General features: G+C 41.4%; 1 protein-coding gene across 3 annotated transcripts in view; it reads left to right on the top strand.

Moving 5' to 3' along the window:
• Positions 1–24,285, top strand: part of ddx31 (DEAD (Asp-Glu-Ala-Asp) box polypeptide 31) — a 67,700-nt gene extending 43,415 nt beyond the window's left edge. For all 3 annotated transcript variants that reach the window (XM_064974067.1, XM_064974053.1, XM_064974059.1), the window contains exon 21: positions 22,375–24,285. In XM_064974067.1, coding sequence (XP_064830139.1) covers positions 22,375–22,513 — 139 coding nt within the window. In that variant the 3' untranslated portion in view covers positions 22,514–24,285. The remainder of the gene's footprint in view (positions 1–22,374) is intronic.
• Positions 24,286–25,627: the final 1,342 nt, after the last annotated feature.

The following is a 25,627-nucleotide window of genomic DNA, read 5'->3' as shown; positions in this document are numbered from 1 at the left end:
TTTAGGACTATGAGCGTGGCTGCGGGGCACCCGTGACCAGCTCGGAAACCAGATTGCATAGCGGAGAACGTATGGTGGGATTCTAATTGGTCGGTGATCTGTTTGTTCACTTGGCTTTCGAAGACTTTAGAAAGGCAGGGCAGGATGGATATAGGTCTGTAACAGTTTGGGTCTAGAGTGTCTCCCCCTTTGAAGAGGGGGATGACCGCGACCGCTTTCCAATCTTTAGAAATCTCAAGACGATACAAAAGAGGTTGAACAGACTAGTAATAGGGGTTGCAACAATGGCGGCGGATCATTTTAGAAAAGAGGTTCCTGATTTTGTAGATTTCCAGATTTTGCAGCTCTTTCAGAACATCAGCTGTCTGGATTTGGGTGAAGGAGAAGGGGGCGGGGGCTTGGGCCAGTTGCTGCGGGGGTGCAGAGCTGTTGGCCGGGGTTGGGGTAAACAGGTGGAAAGCATGGCCAGCCATAGAGAAAAGCTTATTGAAGTTCTTGATTATCGTTGATTTGTCAGTGCAATGGGCAGCTTGGAAGAGGTTCTCTTATTCTCCATGAACTTTAGTGTCCCAAAACATTTTGGAATTAGTGCTGCAGGATGCAAATTTCTGTTTGAAAAAGCTGGCCTTTGCTTTCCTAACTGTGTGTGTATTGGTTCCTGACTTCCCTGAAAAGTTGCAAGGGCAATCAAGTCTGGAGTGAACCAAATGCTCGATCATCACAATCAATCAAATGTATTTATAAATCCCTTTGCACATGAGAGAGACTCACTTACTCACAGCAGCACGACCAGGTGGACTCGGGACAGCAAGGAGTCATCAGGCATGGTCCCAGGGCTCAGGTCCTCCAGGAGGGAACATACTCACATTCATACAGGACACTGGATAAGACAGGAGAAATACTCCAGGCTTAAGACTGACTCAAGCCCCCAACACAACTCTTGCAGCATAAGCACTGGAGGCTGAGACCTGAGGGGTCGGGAGACACCGTGGCCCCGTCCGACGATACCCCTGGACAGTGCCAACCAGGCATTAGAGGGATATCTTCAAACCACCAACTTACTACCCTGAGACAAGGCTGCGTATAGCCCACAGATCTCCCCCACGGCACGAACCCGAGGGGGGCGCCAAACCCGGACAGGAAGATCACGTCAATGACTCAACCCACTCAAATGGTATACCCCTCCTAGGGACGGGGTGGAAGAGCACCAGTGACTCAGCCCCCGTAATAGGGTTAAAGGCAGAGAATCCCGGTGGAGAGAGCAAGGGCAGTTCGTTGCTCCAGTGCCTTTCCGTTCACCTTCACACACCTGGGCGAAGGTATAGACTTGAAGATCAAGTCCGTGTCTGCGTTTCTCACATGAATAGGCAGGCCATTCCATAAAAATGTAGCTCTATAGGAGAAAGCCCTGGCTCCAATTGTTTGCTTTGAAATTCTAGGGACAATACGGAGGCCTGCGTCTTGTGACCGTAGCGTATGTGTAGGAATGTACAGCAGGACCAAATCGGAGAGATGGGTAGGAGCAAGCCCAAGTTAGCGGTAAAACCTTGAAATCAGCCCTCGCCTTTACAGAAAGACAGTGTAGAAAGGCAGGCACTGGAGTAATCTGATAAAAAAATATTTGCTTCTAGTCAAGGTTCTAGCAACCGTGCTTAGCACTAACTGAAGTTGATTTCGTACTTTATCCGGGTAGCCAGAAAGTAGAGCATTGCAGTAGTCTTATCTAGAAGTGACAAAAGCATGGATACACTTTTCTGCATCATATTTGGACAAAGTTTCTGATTTTTGTAATGTTAACAAGATGGGAAAAAGCTGTCCTTGAAAGAGTTGATATGTCCGTCAAAGGAAAGATCAGGGTCCAGGGTAACGCAGAGGTCCTTCAGTTTTATTTGAGACAACTGTACAACCATCCAGATGAATTATCAGATCCAACAGAATATCTCTTCGTTTCTTAAGACCTAGAACTAGCATCTCTGTTTCGACAGAGTTTAAAAGTAAAACAATTGCCGCCATCCACTACCTTATGTCTGAAACACAGGCTTCCAGGGAGGGCAATTTTGGGGAATCACCATGTTTCATCTAAATGTACAGCTGTTTATCATCCGCATAGCAGTGAAAGTTAACATTGTGTTTCCGAAAGAGGTAAAATATATAGTGAAAGCAATAATGGTCCTAAAATGTAACCTTGAGGAACACTGAAACGTAGTTGATTTGTCAGAGGACAAACCATCCCCAGAGACAAACTGATTTCTTTCCGACAGATAAGCTCTAAACCAGGCCAATTTGGGTTTCCGTTCACTACAAATGAATGCCTTGACCAATTCTGTCAGAAGCAGCACTAACGACTAGGAGCACCAGGACAGATGCAGAGCCTTGGTCTGACGCCATTAAAAGGTAATTTACCACCTTCACGAGTGCAGTCTCAGTGCCATGATGGGGTCTAAAACCAGACTGAAGCGTGAAGTGTTTCGTATACAGTCGTGGCGAAAGGTTTTGAGAATTACACAAATATTAATTACCACAAAATTTGCTGCTTCAGTGTCTTTAGTTATTTTTGTCAATGTTACTATGGAATACTGAATAGTTACAAGCATTTCATATGTGTCATTGGCTTTTATTGACAATTACATGAAGTTGATGCAAAGAGTCAATATTTGCAGTGTTGACCCTTCTTTTTCAAGACCTCTGCAATCCGCCCTGGCATGCTGTCAATTAACTTCTGTGCCACATCCTGACTGATGGCAGCCCGTTCTTGCATAAACAATGCTTGGAGTTTGTCAGAATTTGTGGGTTTCTGTTTGTCCACCTGCCTATTGAGGATTGACCACAAGTTCTCAATGGGATTAAGGTCTGGAGTTTACTGGCCATGGACCCAAAATATTGATGTTTTGTTCCCCAAGCCACTTAGTTATCACTTTTGCCTTGTGGCAAGTTGCTCCATCATGCCTGAAAAGGCATTTTTCGTCACCAAACTGTTCCTTGATGGTTGGAAGATGTTGCTCTCGGAGGATGTGTTGGTACCATTCTTTATTCATGGCTGTGTTCTTAGGCACAATTGTGAGTGAGCCACTCCCTTGGCTGAGAAGCAACCCCACATCTCCTAATGCTTTTACTGTTGGCATGACACAGGACTGATGGTAACGCTCACCTTGTCTTCCCCGGACAAGCTTTTTTTCCAGATGCCCCAAACAATCGGAAAGGGGATTCATCAGAGAAAATGACTTTATCCCAGTCCTCAGCAGTCCAATCCCTGTTCCTTTTGCAGAATATCAGTCTGTCTCTGATGTTTTTCCTGGAGAGAAGTGGCTTCTTTGCTGCCCTTCTTGACACAAGGCCTTCCTCCAAAAGTCTTCGCCTCTCTGTGCGTGCAGATGCACTCACACCTGCCTGCTGCCATTCCTGAACAAGCTCTGTACTGGTGGTGCCCCGATCCCGCAGCTGAATCAACTTTAGGAGATGGTCCTGGCGCTTGCTGGACTTTCTTGGGCGCCCTGAAGCCGCCTTCACAACAATTGAACCGCTCTCCTTGAAGTTCTTGATGATCCAATGATAACTGGTTGATTTAGGTGCAATCTTACTGGCAGCAATATCCTTGCCTGTGAAGCCCTTATTGTGCAAAGCAATGATGATTGCATGTGTTTCCTTTTTAGGTGACCATGGTTGAAAGAGGAACAACAATGATTCCAAGCACCACCCTCCTTTTGAAGCATCCAGTCTGTTATTCGAACTCAATCAGCATGACAGAATGATCTCCAGCCTTGTCCTCGTCAACACTCTCACACTTGTTAAACATTTTTTTAGGGCTGCAATCCTGTTAACGGGATGGTATGACAACAGCCAGTGAAAGTGCAGGGCGCCAAATTCAAAACAGAAATCTCATAATTAAAATTCCTCAAACATACATGTACAGTGGGGCAAAAAAGTCTTTAACACAAGTGTGAGAGTGTTGACAAGGACAAGGCTGGAGATCATTCTGTCATGCTGATTGAGTTCGAATAACTAACTGGATGCTTCAAAAGGAGGGTGGTGCTCTGTCATCTGATCACTCTCCTTAACATTCTGGAGGGAGTATATGAAAATTAGTATTTGTCATTCTTAACTTTTGGCCACTACTGTACATTGTCTTCAGAAAGGCAGTGAGTTGCTGTGCAACAGCTTTTTATAAAATGTTTGAGAGGAATGGGGAGATTTAATATAGTTTATATTTTCTGGGTCAAAGTTTTGTTTTTTCAATTACTGCCACTTTTAGTGAGTTTGGTTCACATCCAGTGGATAGGGATCCGTTTATTATGTTCAACATAGGAGGGCCACACGCAGGAAAAAGCTCTTTCAGTAGTTTAGTTGGAATAGGGTCCAGTATGCAGCTGGAAGGTTTAGAGGCCATTACTATTTTCATGAATGTGTCAAGAGATCGAGGATTAAAACACTTGTCTCCCTTGATCATAGGTCCTGGCAGTGTTGTGCAGACTCAGGACAACTGAGCTTTGGAGGAATGTGCAGATTTAAAGAGGAGTCCGTAATGGAGTCTGTAATTTTCTTTCTAATGATCATGATCCTTTCGTCATAGAAGTTCATGAATTTATCACTGCTGAAGTGAAAGCCATCTTTTTGGTGAAGGATTTTTAGTTAGCTTTGCGACAGTATCAAAAATAATTTTAAATGGTTCTTATTCTCAATTAAGTTGGAAAAATAGGATGATCGAGCAGCAGTGAGGGCTCTTTGGTATTGTACGGTACAGTCTTTCCAAGCTAGTCGGAAGACTTCCAGTTTGGAGCGCCATTTCCGTTCCAATTTTCTAGAAGCTTGCGTCAGGGGTCAGTTATTTTCTGTTTACCAGGGAGCTACTTTCTTATGCCACGTTTTTAGGGGTGCGACTGCATCTAGGGTATTGCGCAAGGTTAAGTGTAGTTCCTCTGGTGGTTAACCGATTTTTGTACTCTGTCCTTGAGTAGGTGGAGGGAGTCTGGAAGGGCATCTAGGAGTCTTTGGGTTGTCTGGGAATTTATAGCACGGCTTTTGATGATCCTTCGTTGGGGTCTAAGCAGATTATTTGTTGCGATTGCAAACATAATAAAATGGTGGTCCGACAGTCCAGTATTATGAGGAAAAACATTAAGATCCATAATATTTTGTTTCATGGGACAAAACTAGGTCCAGAGTATTGACTGTGGCAGTGAGTAGGTCTAGAGACATGTTGGACAAAACCCACTGAGTCGATGATAGCTCCAAAAGCCTTTTGAAGTGGGTCTGTGGACTTCCATGTCAATATTAGTCACCAGAAATCTGAATATTATCTGCCGTTGAGTTCCCCGAATTCCTAGTGAGGAATGTGGTATACGGTCCAGGAGGCCTGTAAACAGTAGCTATAAAAAAAAGTTTGATTAGGCTGCATAGAATTCATGACTTGAAGCTCAAAAGACGAAAACGCGGTCATTTTTGTGGGGGATAATTTAAATTTGCTATCGTAAATGTTAGCAACACCTCCGCCTTTGCGGGGGATGTGGTCACTAGTGTAACCAGGACGAGAGGCCTCATTTAACACAGTAAATTCATCATGCTTAACCCGTGTTTCAGTCAGGCCAATCACATCAAGATTGATCAGTGATTAGTTCATTGTCTGTAACTTCCTTGGAAGTAAGGGATCTAACATTTAAGTAGCCCTATTTTGAGATATCACCATCTCTTTCAATAATGACAGGAATGGAGGTGTTTATTCCAGTGAGATTTGCCCAATTTAGATCGAGGCAATGGGGATAGCTGAGCTGACTACACCGACTGTGCTAGTGGCAGACTGTAAGCTGGAGGAGTTAGATCCCCGTCTATGTTCATAGATATGATGAGAGCACCCCTCCAGCTAGGATGGAGTCCGTAACTCCCCAGCAAGCCAGGCATGGTCCTGTTTGTAGGTGTGTCCCACGAAAAGGGCCAATTAACTACAAATTCTAACTTTTGGAGAAGGGCACATAACAGTTTTCAACCAGCAATTGAGTTGTGAGAATCTGCTGAAGAGCTCATCACTCCCCCTAATGCAATGTCAAAATCTGGCTTCTGTACAGCCTCTGCATAATGAATCATCATCGCTCAGGGTGGAGACCGACAGCCCATCTCAGTATGGAGCGCAGTTTACAATGCATGTAGACCTATCATCTCATGGTAACTTATTTTTCTTGTGAAAGGTAGGCCTGCGTTTGCTGAAGCGCAGTCTATGCTACAGTAATATAAAGACCGAATGCGTGTCAAATTTTCCCATCTCCATCTGGCTTTCAGTAGTCACATATTTTTTTATTTTTTTAATATATGTAATTTTAGTTGCAGCAGCAGAGTTTTAAAACAGCCTATCACTTGAGTATTTTTGCTTTAAATCGGTGCACGCGGGAGCACTCTTGCAGTATTTCTCTATCAAATCCATTCAAATTGCATCCAACATAGATAATTTTGTTCTAGATTGATATATAGATGTCCTAGCCTACCCTTTTCAGGTAATACATTCAATGCAGTATTAGCCTTACATTTAGCTCATTAGTGATGGGTTATGATTAATAAGAGTCTGTCTCCTAAGCAATACGCACGCACCTGTGCTCTGTTGGCCTCTCTCCTTAAAGTACTCCTTAGCGCTTGGGAGTCCCATGGGGGAAAAGTGAGATTAGAATAGCTTGTTGTACATAACATTTTTGAAGTTCTTATACCAATCGACTATTCGAAGAGGGACACAAGCTCTTGTTTGCTGAATGTTAAATACAGCAGCTACTGGCACACCCAGGTAGTTTGAAAGAAGAGTGAATGCGCAATGTCAGTAGGCTGGTAGCAGTTCTTTATTCAGACCCATAACTATTCAATTGTGTGAAGAGAAGTGAAAGCCTTCTGTATCTAATTCTAGTCATATATTATTCAAGGTCATCATTAGAATAATGAAGATAAGGACAACCAAATGTCTTTAACTGTTGAAAGTGAGGATGGAATGAAGCAACAATCGAGAAAGAGGTAGGCTAATAACAGTGTGGGAAATATTATGGTGTGTGTGTGTGCATGTTTAATAATTATACAAATCGGCTCTTATATTTCCAAATTAAATTTACTTGTAGCTTTGTAGGCCGCATGGGCTACACCAGTCGCATGGTCTCTCCCTGCTTTATCATGGTTTCCAGCCCATGTAATACAGTATAATACCGTACAGTAATACAGTTCACACTCAAAGATTAGCATTCTGGACTTTCTTTTATTTACCTAAGAGAGCATATAGCTAGCTATATCATATACAGTTGAAGTCGAAGTTTACATGCATCTCGGCCAAATACATTTAATTACATATGTCGAAAATGTCCATTTATAAGCCTGTTTGATCTATAAAAAACAGCTTAGAAAAACGCAACTTCACTACAAAATATTTCAAAAGTTGCCTATAAACTTTGCCAAAATATTTCAAACTTCTTTTGTAATACAACGTTAGGTATTTTTAAACGTTAATAATCGATCAAATTGTAGATGGGGGAATCTGTATTCAGTACATGAATGAAAAGAAAATAGCTCTGCTCATCACGTCTTGTGCAACTCACAAGTGTCCCCCGTTCCGAGTTGGCCTACTTCCTGCTAAGACAAAGAAATAACCTAAGCCATATTCCAAACACTGATGACATCGTGTGGAAGATGTAGGAACTGAAAGTATGTTCCTATTAAATTTCCAATGGCAAAGACAAGTTAGGGAAGAGAGATGTGGGGGGGGGTGAATTCTGAACAGTTAGTCCTCGGGGTTTTGCCTGCTACATAAGTTCTGTTATACTCACAGACATGATTCAAACAGTTTTAGAAACTTCAGTGTTTTCTATCCAAATCTATGAATAATATGCATATCTTATATTCTTGGCATGAGTAGCAGGAAGTTTGAAATTGGGCACGCTATTTATCCAAAAGTGAAAATTCTGCCCCCTAGCTTTAAGAGGTTATTAACTTGGGTCAAACGTTTCGGGTAGCCTTCCACAATAAGTTGGGTGAATTTTGGCCCATTCCTCCTGACAGAGCTGGTGTCACTGAGTCAGGTTTGTAGGCCTCCTTGCTCGCACATGCTTTTTCAGTTTTGCCCACAAATTTTCTATGGGATTGAGGTCAGGGCTTTGTGATGGTCAGGGATTTGTGATGTAAGCCCCTTTGCCACAACCTTGGATGTATGCTTGGGCCATTGTCCATTTGGAAGACCCATTTGCGAACAAGCTTTTAACTTCCTGACTGATGTCTTGAGATGTTGCTTCAATATAGCCACATAACTTTCCTTCCCCATGATACCATTTATTTTGTGAAATGCACCAGTCCCTCCTGCAGCAAAGCACCCCCACAACACGATGCTGCCACCACCGTGCTTCACGGTTATGATGGTGAATTTCGGCTTGCAAGCACCCCCCTTTTTCCTCCAAACATAACGATGGTCGTTATGGCCAAACAGTTGTATTTTTGTTTCATCAAACCAGAGGACATTTCTCCAAAACGTACAATCTTTGTCCCCATGTGCAGTTGCAAATGTAGTCTGGCTTTTTTATGCCGGTTTTTGGAGCATTGGCCTCTTCCTTGCTGAGTGGCCTTTCAGGTTATGTCGATATAGGACTTGTTTTACTGTGGATATAGACACTTTTTTACCTGTTTCCTCAGCATCTTCACAGAGGGGCAACAAAGAGACCGAAGATGACCCTGAAAGAGCTGCAAAGCTCCACAGCGGAGATTGGAGTATCTATCCATAGGACCACTTTAAGCCGTATGTGCCACTGAGCTGGGCTTTATGATAGTGGCCAGGGAAAGAAGCCATTGCTTATAGAAAAAAATAAGCAAACAAATTAGGTGTTTGCCAAAAGGCATGTGGGAGACTCCCCAAACATATGGAAGAGGCTACTCTGGTCAAATGAGACTAAAATTGAGCTTCTTGGCCATCAAGGAGAACGCTATGTCTGGCGCATACCCAAAACCTTAGCACCCCAAGAATTACATCCCCACAGTGAAGCGTGGTTGTCAACATCACGCTGTGGGGATGTTTTTCATTGGTAGGGACTGGGAAACTGGTCAGAATTGAAGGAGTGATGGATGGTGCAAAATACTAGGAAAATCTTGAGGGAAACCTGTTTTAGTCTTCCAGAGATTTGAGACTGGGAAGGAGATTCACCTTCCAGCAGGACAATGGCCATAAGCATACTGCTAAAGCACCGCCATAAATGTCTTGGAATGTCCTAGTAAAATCCCAGACCTCAATCCAATTGAGAATCTGTGGTATGACTTAAAGATTGCTCTACACCAGCAGAACCAATCCAACTTGAAGGAGCTGGTGCAGTTTTGCCTTGAAGAATGGGCAAAAATTCCCAGTGGCTAGATGTGCCAGGCTTATGGAGTCATACCCCAAGAGAATTGCAGCTGTAATTGCTGCAACGGGTGGCTCTACAAGGTATGGACTCTGGGGGGGTGAGAAGTTATGCACGCTCAAGTTTTCAGTTTTTTTTGTCTTTGTTTCACAATAAGAAATATTTTGCATTTTCAAAGTTTTAGGCATGTTGTGTAAATCAAACGATACAAACCCACCAAAAATACATTTTAATTCCAGGTTGAAAGGCAACAAAATAGAAAAAAATGCAAAGGGCGTTGAATACTTTTTTCAAGCAACTGTAGGCCTATTTATATGCTTTTGAATGACACTTCCCGTTTTGGTTGGAAATGCCGGGTTACCCGGGAGAAAAGTGATTTATTCTCGGGATGGAACATTTGTAAAATACCGTGAAAATATTCAACCCTAGTCCAAAGGCAGTAAGGTACAATCCTATTGCTGCATATTCAGAGATTCCCTCTAAGTTTCTATCATTAGGCTATATATCCATCTGTCCCATTTTTTAAAAACCGCTCGCATCAGGTGCGCGTTTGAGAATGGTGTTTTCCCGTAATAGCATTTTGGAACATTCACGCATCTGTCCAAGACAAGTGAATACATGCTGTGCCTGTATTGTGAATTATTCATAGTTAATCAACTTTTTAACTACATGTTGTGGTCTGTTTCATCAGCCTAGTCTTTGTGTTTAAATATTTTAGTATGGAACCACTGTTGTAGGCCAGAAAAATATAAAATGTTTATTCGTCCCGCCCTGCCACTATCCCAACTTTTGTTTTGAACCCTCCCAGACATTTTTATTGTCCTCGGGACACCCTTCATTTTTATCCCCTGAACAAAGCTCAGGTCAAGAGTTGTGCGCTATATAGGGAATAGACAGCCTGCGCCCCAAATGGCAATGTCTCTGGTACAATCACCCTAAATTCCTTATTTTTTTCTATTCTTCACGTCCCACGTTGTCCTTCTACGTGAGCTTTGGAAATGGACATGAAACTCCCGCAGTCATTTGCTACGTGAGAGATGCGTATGGTTAGGAATAACTCCATGTTAAACTGCAGTGTGGCACGCAGAAATTGTATTGAGAATTGTTTGAAGGCATGGCATCTCCTCTCTCATTCAGATCTTCATCCGAGCTACTTTTCCATAACAAAATGTCCGAAGGCGGAAGGAATACTCTTACATTTTAAGGAGAGCAGCTACATAAGCCATATGTAGTTTTAGACATGCATCTCTGATCTTCAATCCGTCTCACCTTGCAGTTGAAAATTCCCGTTATTTTCTCTTTTTTTCAACACTAATGATAACATGCAGGATTTATATATCTAGGTGAGTTAGGAATGGATGGAGCGGATGTAGAATGTAGTTGCTCCGAGACGCTGATCTTGGGTCAGTTTAGCATTTTACCCTCTTATAATATGGTTAGAATTGGGGAGGGGAAGCGGATCCTAGATCAGTACTTAGGGGAAACGTCATTCTGACTGCAACATTCTAACAGTGTAATCCAAATTAAAATGTTTGTTTATTAAATTAGAATACACAAAAATAACACAATAGCATTTTCATTTGTTTTTTACTGTGTATTTATTATTATTTGTTTTTGATTTTTTTCGCCTTTATTTAACTAGGGAAGTCAGTTGACTGCCTAGCCCGGCCAAACCTGGACAACACTGGGCCAATTGTGTGCCCCCCTATGGGACTCCCAATCATGGCCGGATGTGATACAGCCTATCTGTTGTGACCACCATTTACCTTATGCAGCGTGACACATCTCCTTCACATTAGTCAGGCTGTTCATTGTGGGATGTTGTCCCGCTCCTCTTTAGTGGCTGTGCGAAGTTGCTGGATATTTGTGTGAACTGGGACACGTGGTCGTACATGTTAATCCAGAGCATCCCAAACATGCTCAAAGGATGACATGATGATCCAGAGCATCCCAAACATGCTCAAAGGGTGACATGTCTGGTGAGTATGCAGGCCATGTAAGAACTGGGACATTTTCACCTTACAGGAATTGTGTACAGATCCTTGTGACACCGGCTGTGCATTATCTTGAAACATAAGGTGATGGCAGCAGATGAATGGCACGACAATGGGCCTCAGGATCTCGTGAAGGTATCTCTGCATTCAAATTGCCATCGATAAAATGCAATTGTGTTTGTTGTCCATAGCTTATGCCTACCTATACCATAACCCCACTGCCACCATGGGGCACTCGGTTCACAACATTGACATCAGACATGGTCTGCTGTTGTGAGGCCGGTTGGACGTACCGCCAAATTCTATAAAATGATGTTGGAGGCGGCTTATGGTAGAGAAAATAACATTCAATTCTTTGGCAACACCTCTGGTTGACGTTCCTGCAGTTGGCATGCCAATTGCACGCTCCATCAAAACTTCTGCCATTGTGTTGTGTGACAAAACTGCACATTTTAGAGTTGCCTTTTATTGTCCCCAGCACAAGGGGCACCTGTGTAATGATCATGCTGTTTAATCAGCTTCTTCATGTGCCACACCTGTCAGGTGGATGGATTATTGTGGCAAAGGAGAGATGCTCACTAACTAGAATGTAAACACATTTGTGCACAAAATTTGCGAAATTAGCTTTTTAAAGCATGGGACTAACAATTTACATGCTTATATTTTTATCCAGTGTATGTCACTGGAGTGCCTTTTTGTTTTGGGCTCCCGAATGGCGCAGCGGTCTAAGGCACTGCATCTCATTGCAAGAGGCGTCACTACAGTTCCTGGTTCGACTCCAGGCTTTATCACATCCGGCCGTGATTGGGAGTCTCATAGGGCGGTGCACAATTGGCCCAACGTCATCCGGGGTAGGCCGTCATTATGTTCCTAACTGACTTGCCTAGTGAAATAAAGGTTAAATAAATTATAACGAACTATGAAACAGCATTAAAAAATATCAAAATGCCCCAACCACCAAGACGCAGGGTCAAATTATGAAATCAGTCGCCTAAACATCATTATACATTGCATTCAGAATGTATCCAGAACCCTTCCCCTTTTCCACATTGTGTTACGTTACAGCCTTATTCTAAAATTGATTAAATAGTTTTTTTCCTCAATCTACACACACTACCCCATAATGACACATTTTTATGTTTTTGCAAATGTATAAAAAAAATTAAGGTGTAGGTTCAGGCTAAGGCTCAGAATTAGAATAGTCATCTGAGATTATTAATTTCTTACCCGTCTGAGTCGTTTTCATTCACTGTTTGTAGCTACGCTAACACAGCATGTGCATCCATTTGTCTTTGGCTTCTTGCCATTGTAAATTATGCACGCTCTCACTGTGTACTCCAAGTATGCCAGAGTAGACTGATAAGACTACTAGGATTCTGTGGACTGATGTATGTACATGCCATTTGGTAGGGCTGTAATGGTTCACCAAGCCCACGGTTTGGTACTTTTGGGGTTTTCGGTACAGCAGGAAAATGTAAATGCCATTTACAATATTCAGCATTGTTATGTTTGGGTCTCAAGTTTCCACTCTGCTGTTGCGTTTAACCATGTGGAAGGTGGGAATTTCGTAAATCGTAAATACCAGTTTGATGTGTTAATGTCATATGAAAGCAGATGGGCATTTGGCCGACAAACTGCATCAGCCATAAAATAAAGTACAGCTATCATGATTGTAGAAATTATCATTTTTATAAACAATGTTTTGTTGCATTTAACTGCCAAAAATGCTGTTAGAGGCCATTTCCTTTAGTGGGGGACGTCAGACGGGAGAAGTGGGAGCTCAGGTTGATAGATGAGTTTCCCACTAGTAATTCCCAGTTGGAGGGATGTTTTAAGCAGATTTCTGCCAGTCGTATGTAATAAATTACCACTTCATGTTGGTTACGAACGCGCCATGACACTGCCTCCTTCAGTACCATTGCGCACTTGTGACTCATAAAGGGGGCTTGTCTGTAGCACAGTATATTTCCCATTCTGAGATAATGTGATGGGCTGTCACTGTTAAGTAAGCGCAACACAGGGTGCATTCACCAATTCATTGAAGGCTTTGGCTTGCTTTTATAAAGCAGGTCCTACGTGTTTGCTGAAATGTTCCTAACGTGGCTCGAACACTTTTGAGGTGCTCAAACCCCTATTCTCAACCACGAGAATGGGTGCATATCCGCGGCTATAAACCAAAGACTGTAAAAAATATAAACACAGCCCACATATCGCTGTTTAGTTTGGCCCAGTCAGAATCGGCTGGTAAGGGCTGTTTGAATGCAGAGGCGAGGAGATCTTATTTCTTTGCGTTTCAGTCTTGCTCTGGTATACTGGGGCGATGTTGGTGTAAATGTCAACATATTTGAGGTTTTGGCAGCTACATAAGCTATTCTCGTTGAGCGTGGTGACATACTGTTAATGTTTTATCCACAACTTTGTCAATCACCATTTGTGATCTACTGGGAAGCCAAAATGTTCCCAAACTGGAGATTTGAAACAATTGAGGATCCTCCAAATCTGGTTTATCGACCCCACCTCTGCGCCTCACAAAAGGACAGTTTGAAATGTGCCAATTAAGATTAGAATTTTTGATTACAACATGCGAGTTTTAATGAATATCCTGAAATGTTAGGTTTTTTCCCCCCATATTTACACAGAGGCATACAACACAGCATAGGCATAGCCTATAGGCCTAGTGTTTTTATTTAGTAAAATGCAACATTGTGCGTATTCATTCGGGTTCACAGTGAGGACCGAACAGAGGTCCCTGTACGGAACGGTTCAGTACGAATACATGTACCGTTACATCCCTACCATTTGTAGATTATAATTAGGTCAATGCAATAGAATAGCCAGCCCTTTTCATTCACATTTGGTGATTACATAATTATGCATTGTTCGCTTCAGCCTTGTTCATCAACTCAGCCATACTCCCCTTTTCTCCCTCATGGTACTTCATTCATTTATTGTTATGTGTGAAATTCGTTTAGGTTCAGTTTTGAGGCAATTATCGGGGTGATTATCAACTGGGCATGGCACATACCACTGTCGGAAGAAGCAGAGCAGGCGCTACTGTTGGGAAAAGGAGGGGCAATGGAGGAAATCCATAAAAAGAAAATGCCATGCTCTCATAAAGCTGGTTAAACCTCCAGTTCTGTTTGTTAAATCAAATAAAAGCAGGTGTAGATCTTCGTGCGATGCTTACTTACAAGCCCTTAACCAACAATTTTAAGAAATAAAAGTAACAAATTAAGAGCAACAGTAAAATAACAATAGCGAGGCTATAGAAAGGGGGTACCGGTACAGAGTTGATGTGCGGGGGCATCTGTTAGTCGGGGTAATTAAGGTAAAATATACATGTAGGTAGAGTTAAGTGACTTATGCATGGATAATAACAAGAGTAGCAGCAGTGTAAAATAGTGAAGGGGGGGTTGATCTGGCCCATGAACCAACTCGGCTTGTAACCTTGTAATAAAGTATTCTTCGATTCACAAGTTGCAGAATCTAAGGAATATGATTGAGCGACTATTTCCACGACACCTCCTCCCTATATGCTGTCTTGTCATTGTTGGTGATCAGGCCTACCACTGTTGTCATCGGCAAACTGGATGGTGTTGGAGTTATGCCTGGCCATGCAGTCATGAGTGAACAGGGAGTACAGGAGGGGACTGAGCACGCACTCCTGAGGGGCCCCCATGTTGTGGATTTTTGTTCCCTACCCTTACCACCTGGGGGCGGCCCATCAGGAAGTCCCGGATCCAGTTGCAGAGGCAGGTGTTTAGTCCCAGGGTCCTTAGCTTAGTGATGAGCTTTGAGGGCACTGTAGTGTTGGAACGCTGAGCTGTAGTCAATGAATAGCATTCTCACATAGTTGTTCCTTTTGTCCAGGTGGGAAAGGGCAGCGTTGAGCGCAATAGAGATTACATCTTTGGATCTGTTGGAGCGATATGCAAATTGGAGTGGGTCTAGGGTTTCTGGGATAATGGTGTTGATGTGAGGTATGACCAGCCTTTCAAAGCACTTGGATATAACCGCTTATAGTTCGTCTAACTTAATATCCAGCGATTTGTACGTTGGCCAATAGTGCCGATGGCAACAGCAGATTAGCCACTCGTCGGCGGATCCTCACAAGGCAACCCGATCTCTTTACACAATATCCTTTCCGTCTTTTTCTCCTGAAAATTACTGGGATGAGGACCTGTTCATGTGTCTGGAGTAAACCCCTCGTCCAACTCATTGAAGATAAATTCTTCGTCCAGTTCAAGGTGACTAATTGCTGTTCTGATATCCAGATTGTATGAGAGGGTAGCAACATTATGTACAAAATAAGTGACTAACAATGCGAATAACGACATAAAATAGCACAGTTGTTGAAGAGCCCATAAAACGGCAGCCATATTCTCTTGCTCCAGCTGTCCCATTTTATATAGACTTATTTGGGACAAGTCAACGACGAAGGGGGGCATGACTTTAAAAATGGCAGACTAATAATATTTTTAAATTCACTAGCAGTCCAAATGACTGTTCTAGGTGTTAATGAACTCACTGGCTGCGGTCCTTTTTAACAGCTAGGCTAATTATCGGCCATGGCCCCTAATGAATAAAGCCTGCGCGAAACAGTACCGGACACTCCTCTCTACAGTTTGACTATGCTCACAGACACACACTTACACAGCGACACTCACTGTTTTAACCCCAGCCTAGACATCATCCATATGGCCTGTCTGATGGTTGGCTCAGCTTTGAATGTTACCACTGCTCTCATGTTCACACACACCCACAGTCTCACTGATTTGATAACAGCTATTGGCTCTTTCTAACAGACTCCCTCGTTCTCCTAGTGTCTCTCTCAGGACCCCTCTGGCCCTATATAGTGCACTAGTTTGACCAGAGCCCTATGGGCCCTGGTGAAAATGAGTGAACTGTATGGGGAATAGGGTGCCATTTGGAAAGCATCCTGGGACAGTTTTTTTTTTTTTTTTTTTTTTTTTTTTTTTTTTTTTTTTTTTTTTTTTTTTTGGTTCTCTGGCCACCTGTCAGTAGAGACTTCATTACAGGTGTATGTATGGCTGCGGTGTTGCACTGTCCTTGTCCAGGCAGGTCCTCTCTCTAATTGCCTGAATAGTCCAGTAACAAACAAACACATCATACACATAAACAAAGCCTTCTCAGAGGCACATCTCACACACTCCCTACTCCCTCTGGTGTAAACTCTAGCTTGAGGGTGTTAAGAATACATGGAGACCACCTTTCATTGTTTATTTACGTTGCCATCTCTGGTGGTGAGGCGGAGGTTGCACTTGGACTTGCCCTAAGGGGGTTATTTTGTCCCTTGTGCTTAACAAGTTCTTTGTCATTTGGTAACAAACAGACAGCAAACAATTAAACAAACAAGAGCTGACTATAAAATGGCAGTATATTTAGACTGTGCCCCATATCCTACATTCCTTATCTCTCCAGTCATTGTGAGTGTTATTTGTTCCAACTTTCTGAATTGTTTGAATTAACATTTTGATAAGCTAGGTAGTTGATTTTGTTTTTAAGAGCCATAACTGAAAAGGAATTGGTTACAACTTTCATTACAATTTCAAAGAAACTGATCTGGCATGTAGTTGAGGCGGGTTGATGTATTTCAATGACAATTGTCTGTGGGGGGGAGGGGCAAAGGCATGCATATGGCACTGGGGTGGGTTTGGGGGTGGGATTCTCCGCTAAGTATTGAACTTTTGACAGATGCCAGGTCCGGCAGTGAGAGTGATGCATTCTGTGTGTAGATTCATCTCTTATAGACAGACTATGTAAACATGAATGGTACCGTAGATCTCATGATACAATGGGATGCATGACAAATCACGATTTCACAGGTGCGTCTTTCACATTTCGGAAGGGGAGGGGACATTTGGTCCACAGATAGTTTGTGACGTTGTCAGCTAACCATATGTGCGCTTCCATGGGGCAGAAGTCAGCGTATTGTTGTGATTCTGGGTGGCCAGTTTGTTAGCAAGAATGACGAACTCCGATGTGGTGAATCGTAAGTGGTTTGTTTCATCATGTTATTGATATATCTTGTTTTGAGGTGTGTTGACTGACTTCATGTCAATGCTAATATGGGTCAAATTCACTAGCAAACTAAGGGTGTATTTCAGAGACATGCTCATTGTGCAAATGTATATGTTTTCAATAAATATTGGAGATGAAATATAGCTTACATTTGTTAATAGTCTAAGCCAACCCTGTCTGTTTTTCCCCATAGTTTCGCACACCTTGATTTTGTTGCTAAACTAACAACCCATCTAACTTGCAAAGAGAGAGGAACTCTTTGTTCTGGTTCCGATCCTCGTTCTAGCTCTACTCTAAACATTTATGGACCCAGAACTTAATCGGGCATCTGACCAATAATGGGAGACTTCAGTTCTGGGTTAACCGAGATTTGTGTAGAGATATGCTCTTCAGTCAGTCAGGCTCCCCATTCATATGTCCTCCAGTAGGGTTCCCTATAGAGCACACTATAGCTGCAGATCAATAATCCTGTTTACTGGAAGGCAGGCTCCGCTGGGGTGATCAGTGTCACTGCCCTGGGTGTTTGCTGCAGTCTACTGTGCTCCATGGGCCCTACATGTCCCTCTGGGCTGGAGTTGGGCTGGGCAGTCCAGGGCAGGCTCCAGCTCCAGGGGTTATTGATTAGATAAAGACACAGGCTGGTTTTACATGGTCCCCCTGCTGCGATGTGACATGGCAGTTATCGCTGGTCAATAGAGAACATCTCCTATACACGCAACAGTCAGTCACTCTTTTCTCTGGTGCTTCTTTCCCTCCTTGTGAAGATAGGCTATTAGGTCTCACCACAGCCAGAGATGTCTGTTCTCCTGTAGTGCTGTCTTTGGGCTAACTGAGGCTTGTTTAGGAAGAGGTAGTATGTTCAGGATGAAGTAGAGATATTCAGAAGAAGAAAAAATAAATATCCGAAACATATACAATATACTTGCAGTGAAGCCGCTCAACAACTACATTATAAAAGTCATCCAACAGACTCCCATTCAGAGTAACACACACAAGCATCCAGGGTCAATGCCCTGCTCAAGGGCACGTTGACAGATCTCCCACCAGGCAAAAAAAAACGTGAACCCGAACCCTCCTAGATCCCCCACACAGTTCCCCAATAGCTGTCCCTCAACCATTCGAGACCCCTCCCACCCCCCAAGAATATTTAACAAAAAAAAATAAGCTATGCTGTGATGTTTAACGTACAATTTCAATCTATCTAATCAAATAGAACCCACAGATTGCGAGTTGAAGATAAATACTTTTACTAAGAGTATTTGTATATTAGTAATTGACTGACTCGGTCTCTCCAGATCTCCTAACAGTACTATTTCTATGCATTTATGCTATGCATTTTCAGCCATTCCTGAACCTGAGATCAGAAACAGGCTACCTGAGGGCAATACCAAAATAAATGGTCTATTGATTCTGTATCCTCACAACAAAATCTGCAGAGCTTTGATGATTTTATGCCCCAAATATTCAACATTTTGTTGGTGGCAAGAATTCTATATATAATCATTTTTGCTGAAAAGCACGAGGTCTTGAATCTTGTTTTATATTTCAACTCATATACCCTGTACCATGGAATCGGTATATCAAAAATCTCTTCCCAACTATTTTGCAATCTGTATGGCACAGTTGTCAACATCCTTGTATACAGTGGTCAACAAACTGGTATACTTTCCTATTTATGCTATAAGTTGTCAACAAACTGGTATACTTTCCTATTTATGCTATTTTTATTCATCTGCCAGTTTTGATCCTTTATATTGGGCAGACAGACCAGTTCCCTACCTCCTCCTGCTACCACCTGCCTCCTCCATCTTTGGGGTAATGCTGTAATCAATTGGTTGTACTCTTGGATTGAGCAGACCTTTCTGTGCAATTCTGATACCTACATGAAGGACATAACTCTACCATTCCAATTTACAATATCATTTAACTTCATGCGACGAGCAATCCCAGATCCGGGATCCTATTTATAGCCTCAATCTCATTAGCATAACGCAACGTTAACTATTCATGAAAATCGCAAATGAAATGAAATAAATATATTTGCTCTCAAGCTTAGACTTTTGTTAACAACACTGTCATCTCAGATTTCAAAATATGCTTTTCAACCATAGCTAAACAAGCATTTGTGTAAGAGTATTCAGCCAGCAACATTTTCACAAAAACAAGAAAAGCATTCAAATAAAATCATTTACCTTTGAAGAACTTCAGATGTTTTCAATGAGGAGACTCTCAGTTAGATAGAAAATGTTCAGTTTTTCAAAAAATATTATTTGTGTAGGACAAATCGCTCCGTTTTGTTCACGTTTGGCTACGAAAAAAACCTGTATCCAGTTATAGCCTCAAGCTCATTAGCATAACGTAACGTTAACTATTTATGAAAATCGCAAATGAAATGAAATAAATATGCTAGCTCTCAAGCTTAGCCTTTTCTTAACAACACTGTCATATCAGATTTTCAAAATATGCTTTTCAACCATAGCAAAACAAGCATTTGTGTAAGAGTATTGATAGCTAGCATAGCATTTGGCGTAGCATTTATCGGGCAACACTTTCACAAAAACCAGAAAAGCATTAAAATAAAATAATTTACCTTTGAAGAACTTTGGATGTTTTCAATGAGGAGACTCTCAGTTAGATAGCAAATGTTCAGTTTTTCCTGAAAGATTCTTTGTGTAGGAGAAATCGCTCCGTTTTGTACATCACTTTTGGCTACCAAAAACAAAAACGAAAATTCAGTCACCAAAACGCCAAACTTTTTTCCAAATTAACTCCATAATATCGACTGAAACATGGCAAACGTTGTTTAGAATCAATCCTCAAGGTGTTTTTCACATATCTCTTCATTGATATATCGTTCGTGGAAGTCTGCTTTCTTCTCTGAATTAAATGGAAAAAACTTGCAGCTGAGGTTTACGCACCAATTTCGATGCAGGACACCGGGCGGACACCTGGGAAATGTGGTCTCTTATGGTCAATCTTCCAATGATATGCCTACAAATACGTCACAATGCTGCAGACACCTTGGGGAAACGGCAGAAATTGTGGCCTCTCTCCTTGCGCATTCACAGCCATATAAGGAGAAATTGGAAAACAGCGCTTCAAAAATGTTGCTCATTTCCTGTTTGAAGTTTCATCTTGGTTTCGCCTGTAGCATCAGTTCTGTGGCACTCACAGATCATATCTTTGCAGTTTTGGAAACGTCAGAGTGTTTTCTTTCCAAAGCTGTCAATTATATGCATAGTCGAGCATCTTTTCGTGACAAAATATCTTGTTTAAAACGGGAACGTTTTTTTATCCAAAAATGAAATACTGCCCCTAGAGTTCAGAGGTTAAGAACAAAATACCCTTTTCAAACATATTTCCCATAAATACAGGTATTTAAACAACCAGCACGTTTGAGTTCAGCCATAATATTTGTTGTAGTGTTTCAAGGGGGTACAATTGGAATTGTAGCCATACTTGTTTGAGAAAGAGAGAAAAAAGTATTATTTTCAATTAATCGAAAATGAGACATGGAAATCTACACAAAGGCAAAAAGGCAATTTTTAAACAATAGATGAGCTTTTCTTAGTAACCTATTCGAGAACCATTTTGGGTTCAAGTAAAACTTTTGAATAAGTGAAGCTTTTAGAGGTTTAGTGCTTTTATTTCATCTCAACCCACACAATTCATATTCATTATATAGATAGACATGTTTTATTTTGTCTGGTTTAGCGTCCCAGATAAAGCAAAATATTTTTTGCTCATATGATTTGAAAAACGAATCAGCAGCAGTAGGCAGTGCCTTGAGTAAACTGATATGACTATGGAGTTAATCAGGGCAATTTTTACATAGACAACCTCTCCATGGTTGCAGTATCTTGTCTATTTTTACAAGTTTTCAATTGAAATTCATTGTGGAGAGCTTATTTATATATTTTGTGATATGAATACCGAGTATGTCTACTTCACCATCAGCCCATTTTTTTAGGTAAGCTGCAAGGTAATGTAACAGTTGTATTTTTTAAGGATCCGATATGTAATATTGTACACTTATCATATTTAGGTTTTAGTCCAGAGAGTACAGAAAAGTTATCTAGATCTTGAATGAGACATTGCAGGGATCTAGCTTGTGGACTTAACATAAAACTTGAGTCATCGGCATACATGGACACCTTTGTTTTTAAGCCTTGCATTTCTAATCCTCTAATGTTGTTATTGGATCTGATTTTATAACGAATAGATATGGTGACAGCGGACACCCTTGTTTAACACCTCTTGACAATTCAAAACTCTCTGAGAAGTAGCCGTTATTTACTATTTTACACCTGGGGTTGCTATACATTATTTTTTACCTGTTTTATAAGATAATTACCGAAATTGAAAAAATCCAGTCTTACTTTATCAAATGCCTTTTCAAAATCCGCTATAAATACCATTCCTGGCTTATGTTTCATGATGTTCTATTATTTCTAGTAGTTGTCGTATTTTATCTCCAGTGTATCGTCCATGTAAGAGACCTGTCTGATCAGGATAAACAATACCTGGTATAACCCTTTTAATTTTGAGTGCTATGCATTTTGCTAGTATTTTTTTTGCATCACAACATTGAAGTGTAAGGGGCCTCCAGTTTTTTTAGATAGACCGGGTCTTTATATTTGCCATCTGGGTCTTGTTTTAATAATAGAGAAATCAGACCTTCCTGCTGAGAACCTGACAGACTACCTTTTATATAGGAGTAGTTAAAACAATCTAACAATGGAGCTTTTAGTATATCAAAAAATACTTGATATACATCTCTACCGGTATGCCATCAAGCCTTGGGGTTTTTCCAGTCTGAAAGGATTTAATGAAACCATTTTAATATAAACAACCGAGTGTCGACAGTACAATGTTATGTTGCATGCTCTGATGACGTATATCCGGCTCTGAAGTTGAGATTTGAGTGTTAACGTTTTACCAATTGGTATATTAGGGACCGCTTGTCTAATGAAGCTGCTGCATCCTATGCTCTCTCCCCTCAGACCTCTCAAGAAGTTTAGCACTGAAGATCGGGTGGCCAGTCTCACGCGCTCCGAATATGCCAGCGGGATTGATGGAGACTCCGCAGCCAAAAAGAAGAAGAAAAGCCAAGCCAGTGGGGAGGAGGGACGAGTGGAATAGCTGAAAGGTTATCCCCACTCACCCAGGACAGCTCTCCTAAACCAATCTCTTGTCCCTAGCAGCTATAGTCTAGACATGTTTGTGACGGCCCCTCATAGATCTAAACCGATCAAATTATAGTTGAAAAGGTAATAACTCCACCTAGCCCTTTTTTTATAGGTTAGGTGGAGTATCTGTCATTTGATATTCATTTCGCCCAGTATCTTCTCATCTAAAATGGTGCACCTAGAACGGGTGAAGGGGTTCTAGGGGTTGATTTGTGATTGTGCTGGTTGTGTAGCTTAAGGATGGGTGAATTCCATCCTTAACATAACTGTTTAACCCTCTACCTTTGCACAATCACTGTGTGTCTACAGAATTGATCCCAGAGCCGTGCTTGACACACAACCCCAAGTATGGGGCACCAGAAGTTGACATAGTGAGTATAGTGTTTTTCTTTAGCAGTTCAGAACAGACTGACAGTCTCAGGTTGTGTGTATTGTTTTATAATGAATTAATTGTATGGTGAGCCACGCACCATGGTCTATCACGTCGACACAAGTTAAGTATGTCACCGTTTCATGAAAAGAATATGGTTGTTCTCCAGAATGTCAGAATTGTATTTTCAGCTACTGCATCAATTGTAATGTTGGTATACATCTGTGTGGATATGACTTTAAATGAACATTTTCAAGTTTGAAAATACATGTTTGGTGTTGAATTTGTTTCATAAAATAAACCCAGATCATGGAAAGTGATAAAGGTAATGAAACAAAATGCAATCGTGCGATCTAAAATGTTTCAGAATGTCAGAAATCATATAAGTATACAAAACATTAAGAACACCTGCTCTTTCCATGACATGAGAGGTGAAAGCTATGATCCCTTATTGAATTCACTTCAATCAATGTAGATGAAGGGGAGGAGACAAGTTAAAGAAGGATTTTTAAGCCTTTAGACAATTGAGACAGGGATTGTGTATGGGAGCCATTCAGTGGATGAATGGGCCAGACAAAATATTGAAGTGCCTTTTGAACTGGGTATGGTGGGTGCCGGGCGCACTGGTTGGTGTCAAGAACTGCAACGCTGCTGTTTTTTTTAATGCTTAACCTTTTTCCATGTGGATCAAGAATGCGCCACCACCCAAAGGACATCCAAGCTTACTTGACACAACTGTCAAAAGAAACTCTATATTAGGAAGCTGTTCCTAATGTTTGGTTTACTCAGTGAATATGACCTCATGTTCCGATAAAACAAAAGAAAATTACAAGTGTGATCTTTAAAAAAAAAACTTTTCACATGTTTTTACATTTGCTACTTTTTCCAGGTGAATACAGTCTTACAAATAGGCTTTTTTAAAAACTTTTATTTAACTAAGCAAGTCAGTTCTTATATACAATGACGGCCTACCGGGGAACAGTGGGTTAACTGCCTTGTTCAGGGGCAGAACGACAGATTTCTTTGCCTTGTCAGCTTGGGATTCGATCCCGCAACATTTCGGGTACTGGCCCAACACTCTAACCACTAGGCTACCTGCCGCTATGGTTGGTTGATTGGTATGCTATACAGGTATTGGGCGTTTGTGGGCTTTTATTTTCATATGTATCAAAGTTCTATTCTGCAAATTTAGCAGAATCTTTTGTAATACTACACAAATTACTGAAAAGACAGGTTAAGAATGGACAGAGATAGACCTATGTGTTCATCTTATCATATTTATCCAATGCCTAATCAGTGTGTCTTCTTTGTAATGAAACTGTCCCTGTTTGCAAATAATAAAATCTGATATGTCATTAGGAATCTGAGCATGGTACTTTTAAACTTAGTCTTACATTTCAACCACAGACAGTCGGACGACCGATGCAGACCTTCTTTTCCACCAATCGGTCTACCGATGCAAACTTTAACCACTGTCTTACGCAAACAAGGGGTTGGCCTGTGCTTTTTACCATTTTCTTTAATAGAAAGTAGACCTATGGCATACCCGCTCATTTCAAGTCTTGGTCTTCACTTGGCCTACCTCTGTGTCAGTCAAGGGCTGTTGTTTAGAGTGCATTGAGGGTGGAGGAATTGACCGACATATCTATGGATATAGCAGCCTACAACCTAATTCTGTCTGTCACAAAGGTAGGCCTACCTCTTATTTCTTAAATAGGAAGAAATAGGCTCCAACACACATCCCTCTTGTTGTTAGTCTAATTAAATTGAAGAGGTTTGAAATTAATTATGCCTACTCGAATTTGCCTACTTTCAGCACCATCAGCTGCTCATTTCCGATTGATTGTGCCATGGCTGATGCTTCAAGTTTCAGCACAACAATGTAAGTTACTAGAATCTGGCTTATTGTGAGGTCAATAACTCTGATAAATAGGTCTACATCATGGGTAAGAAATTCAGTGCATTCGGAAAGTATTCAGGCCCCTTCCATTTTCAAACATTTTGTTATGTTACAGCCTTATTCTAAAATCCAATCTGCACACACTACCCCATAATGAAAAAGCAAAACCTGGTTTTTAGACATTGTTGCAAATGTATTAGAAATAAGAGACCTTATTTACATAAGTTTTCAGACCCTTTGCTATGAGACTCTAAATGGAGCTCAGGTGCATCCTGAGTCCACCTGTGGTAAATTCAATTGATTGCACATGATTTGAAAAGGCACACACCTGTATATAAAGTCCCACAGTTGACAGTGCATGTAAGAGCAAAAACCAAGCCATGAGGTCGAAGGAATTGTCTGTAGAGATTCGAGGCAGGATTGTGTCGAGGCACAGATCTGAAGAAGTGTACCAAAACATTTCTGCAGCATTTGAAGGTCCCCAAGAACAGTGGCCTCCACGATTCTTACAGTGCCTTGCGAAAGTATTCGGCCCCCTTGAACTTTGCGACCTTTTACCACATTTCAGGCTTCAAGCATAAAGATATAAAACTGTATTTTTTGTGAAGAATCAACAAGTGGGACACAATCATGAAGTGGAACGACATTTATTGGATATTTCAAACTTTTTTAACAAATCAAAACTGAAAAATTGGGCATGCAAAATTATTCAGCCCCTTTACTTTCAGTGCAGCAAACTCTCTACATAAGTTCAGTGAGGATCTCTGAATGATCCAATGTTGACCTAAATGACTAAT

The sequence above is a fragment of the Oncorhynchus masou genome, chromosome 1 (assembly GCF_036934945.1).
Source record: "Oncorhynchus masou masou isolate Uvic2021 chromosome 1, UVic_Omas_1.1, whole genome shotgun sequence".
NCBI classification, from domain to species: Eukaryota; Metazoa; Chordata; class Actinopteri; order Salmoniformes; family Salmonidae; genus Oncorhynchus; species Oncorhynchus masou.
The sequence above is the reverse complement of the archived record's forward strand: the minus strand, read 5'-3'. Positions and strand labels throughout refer to the sequence as shown.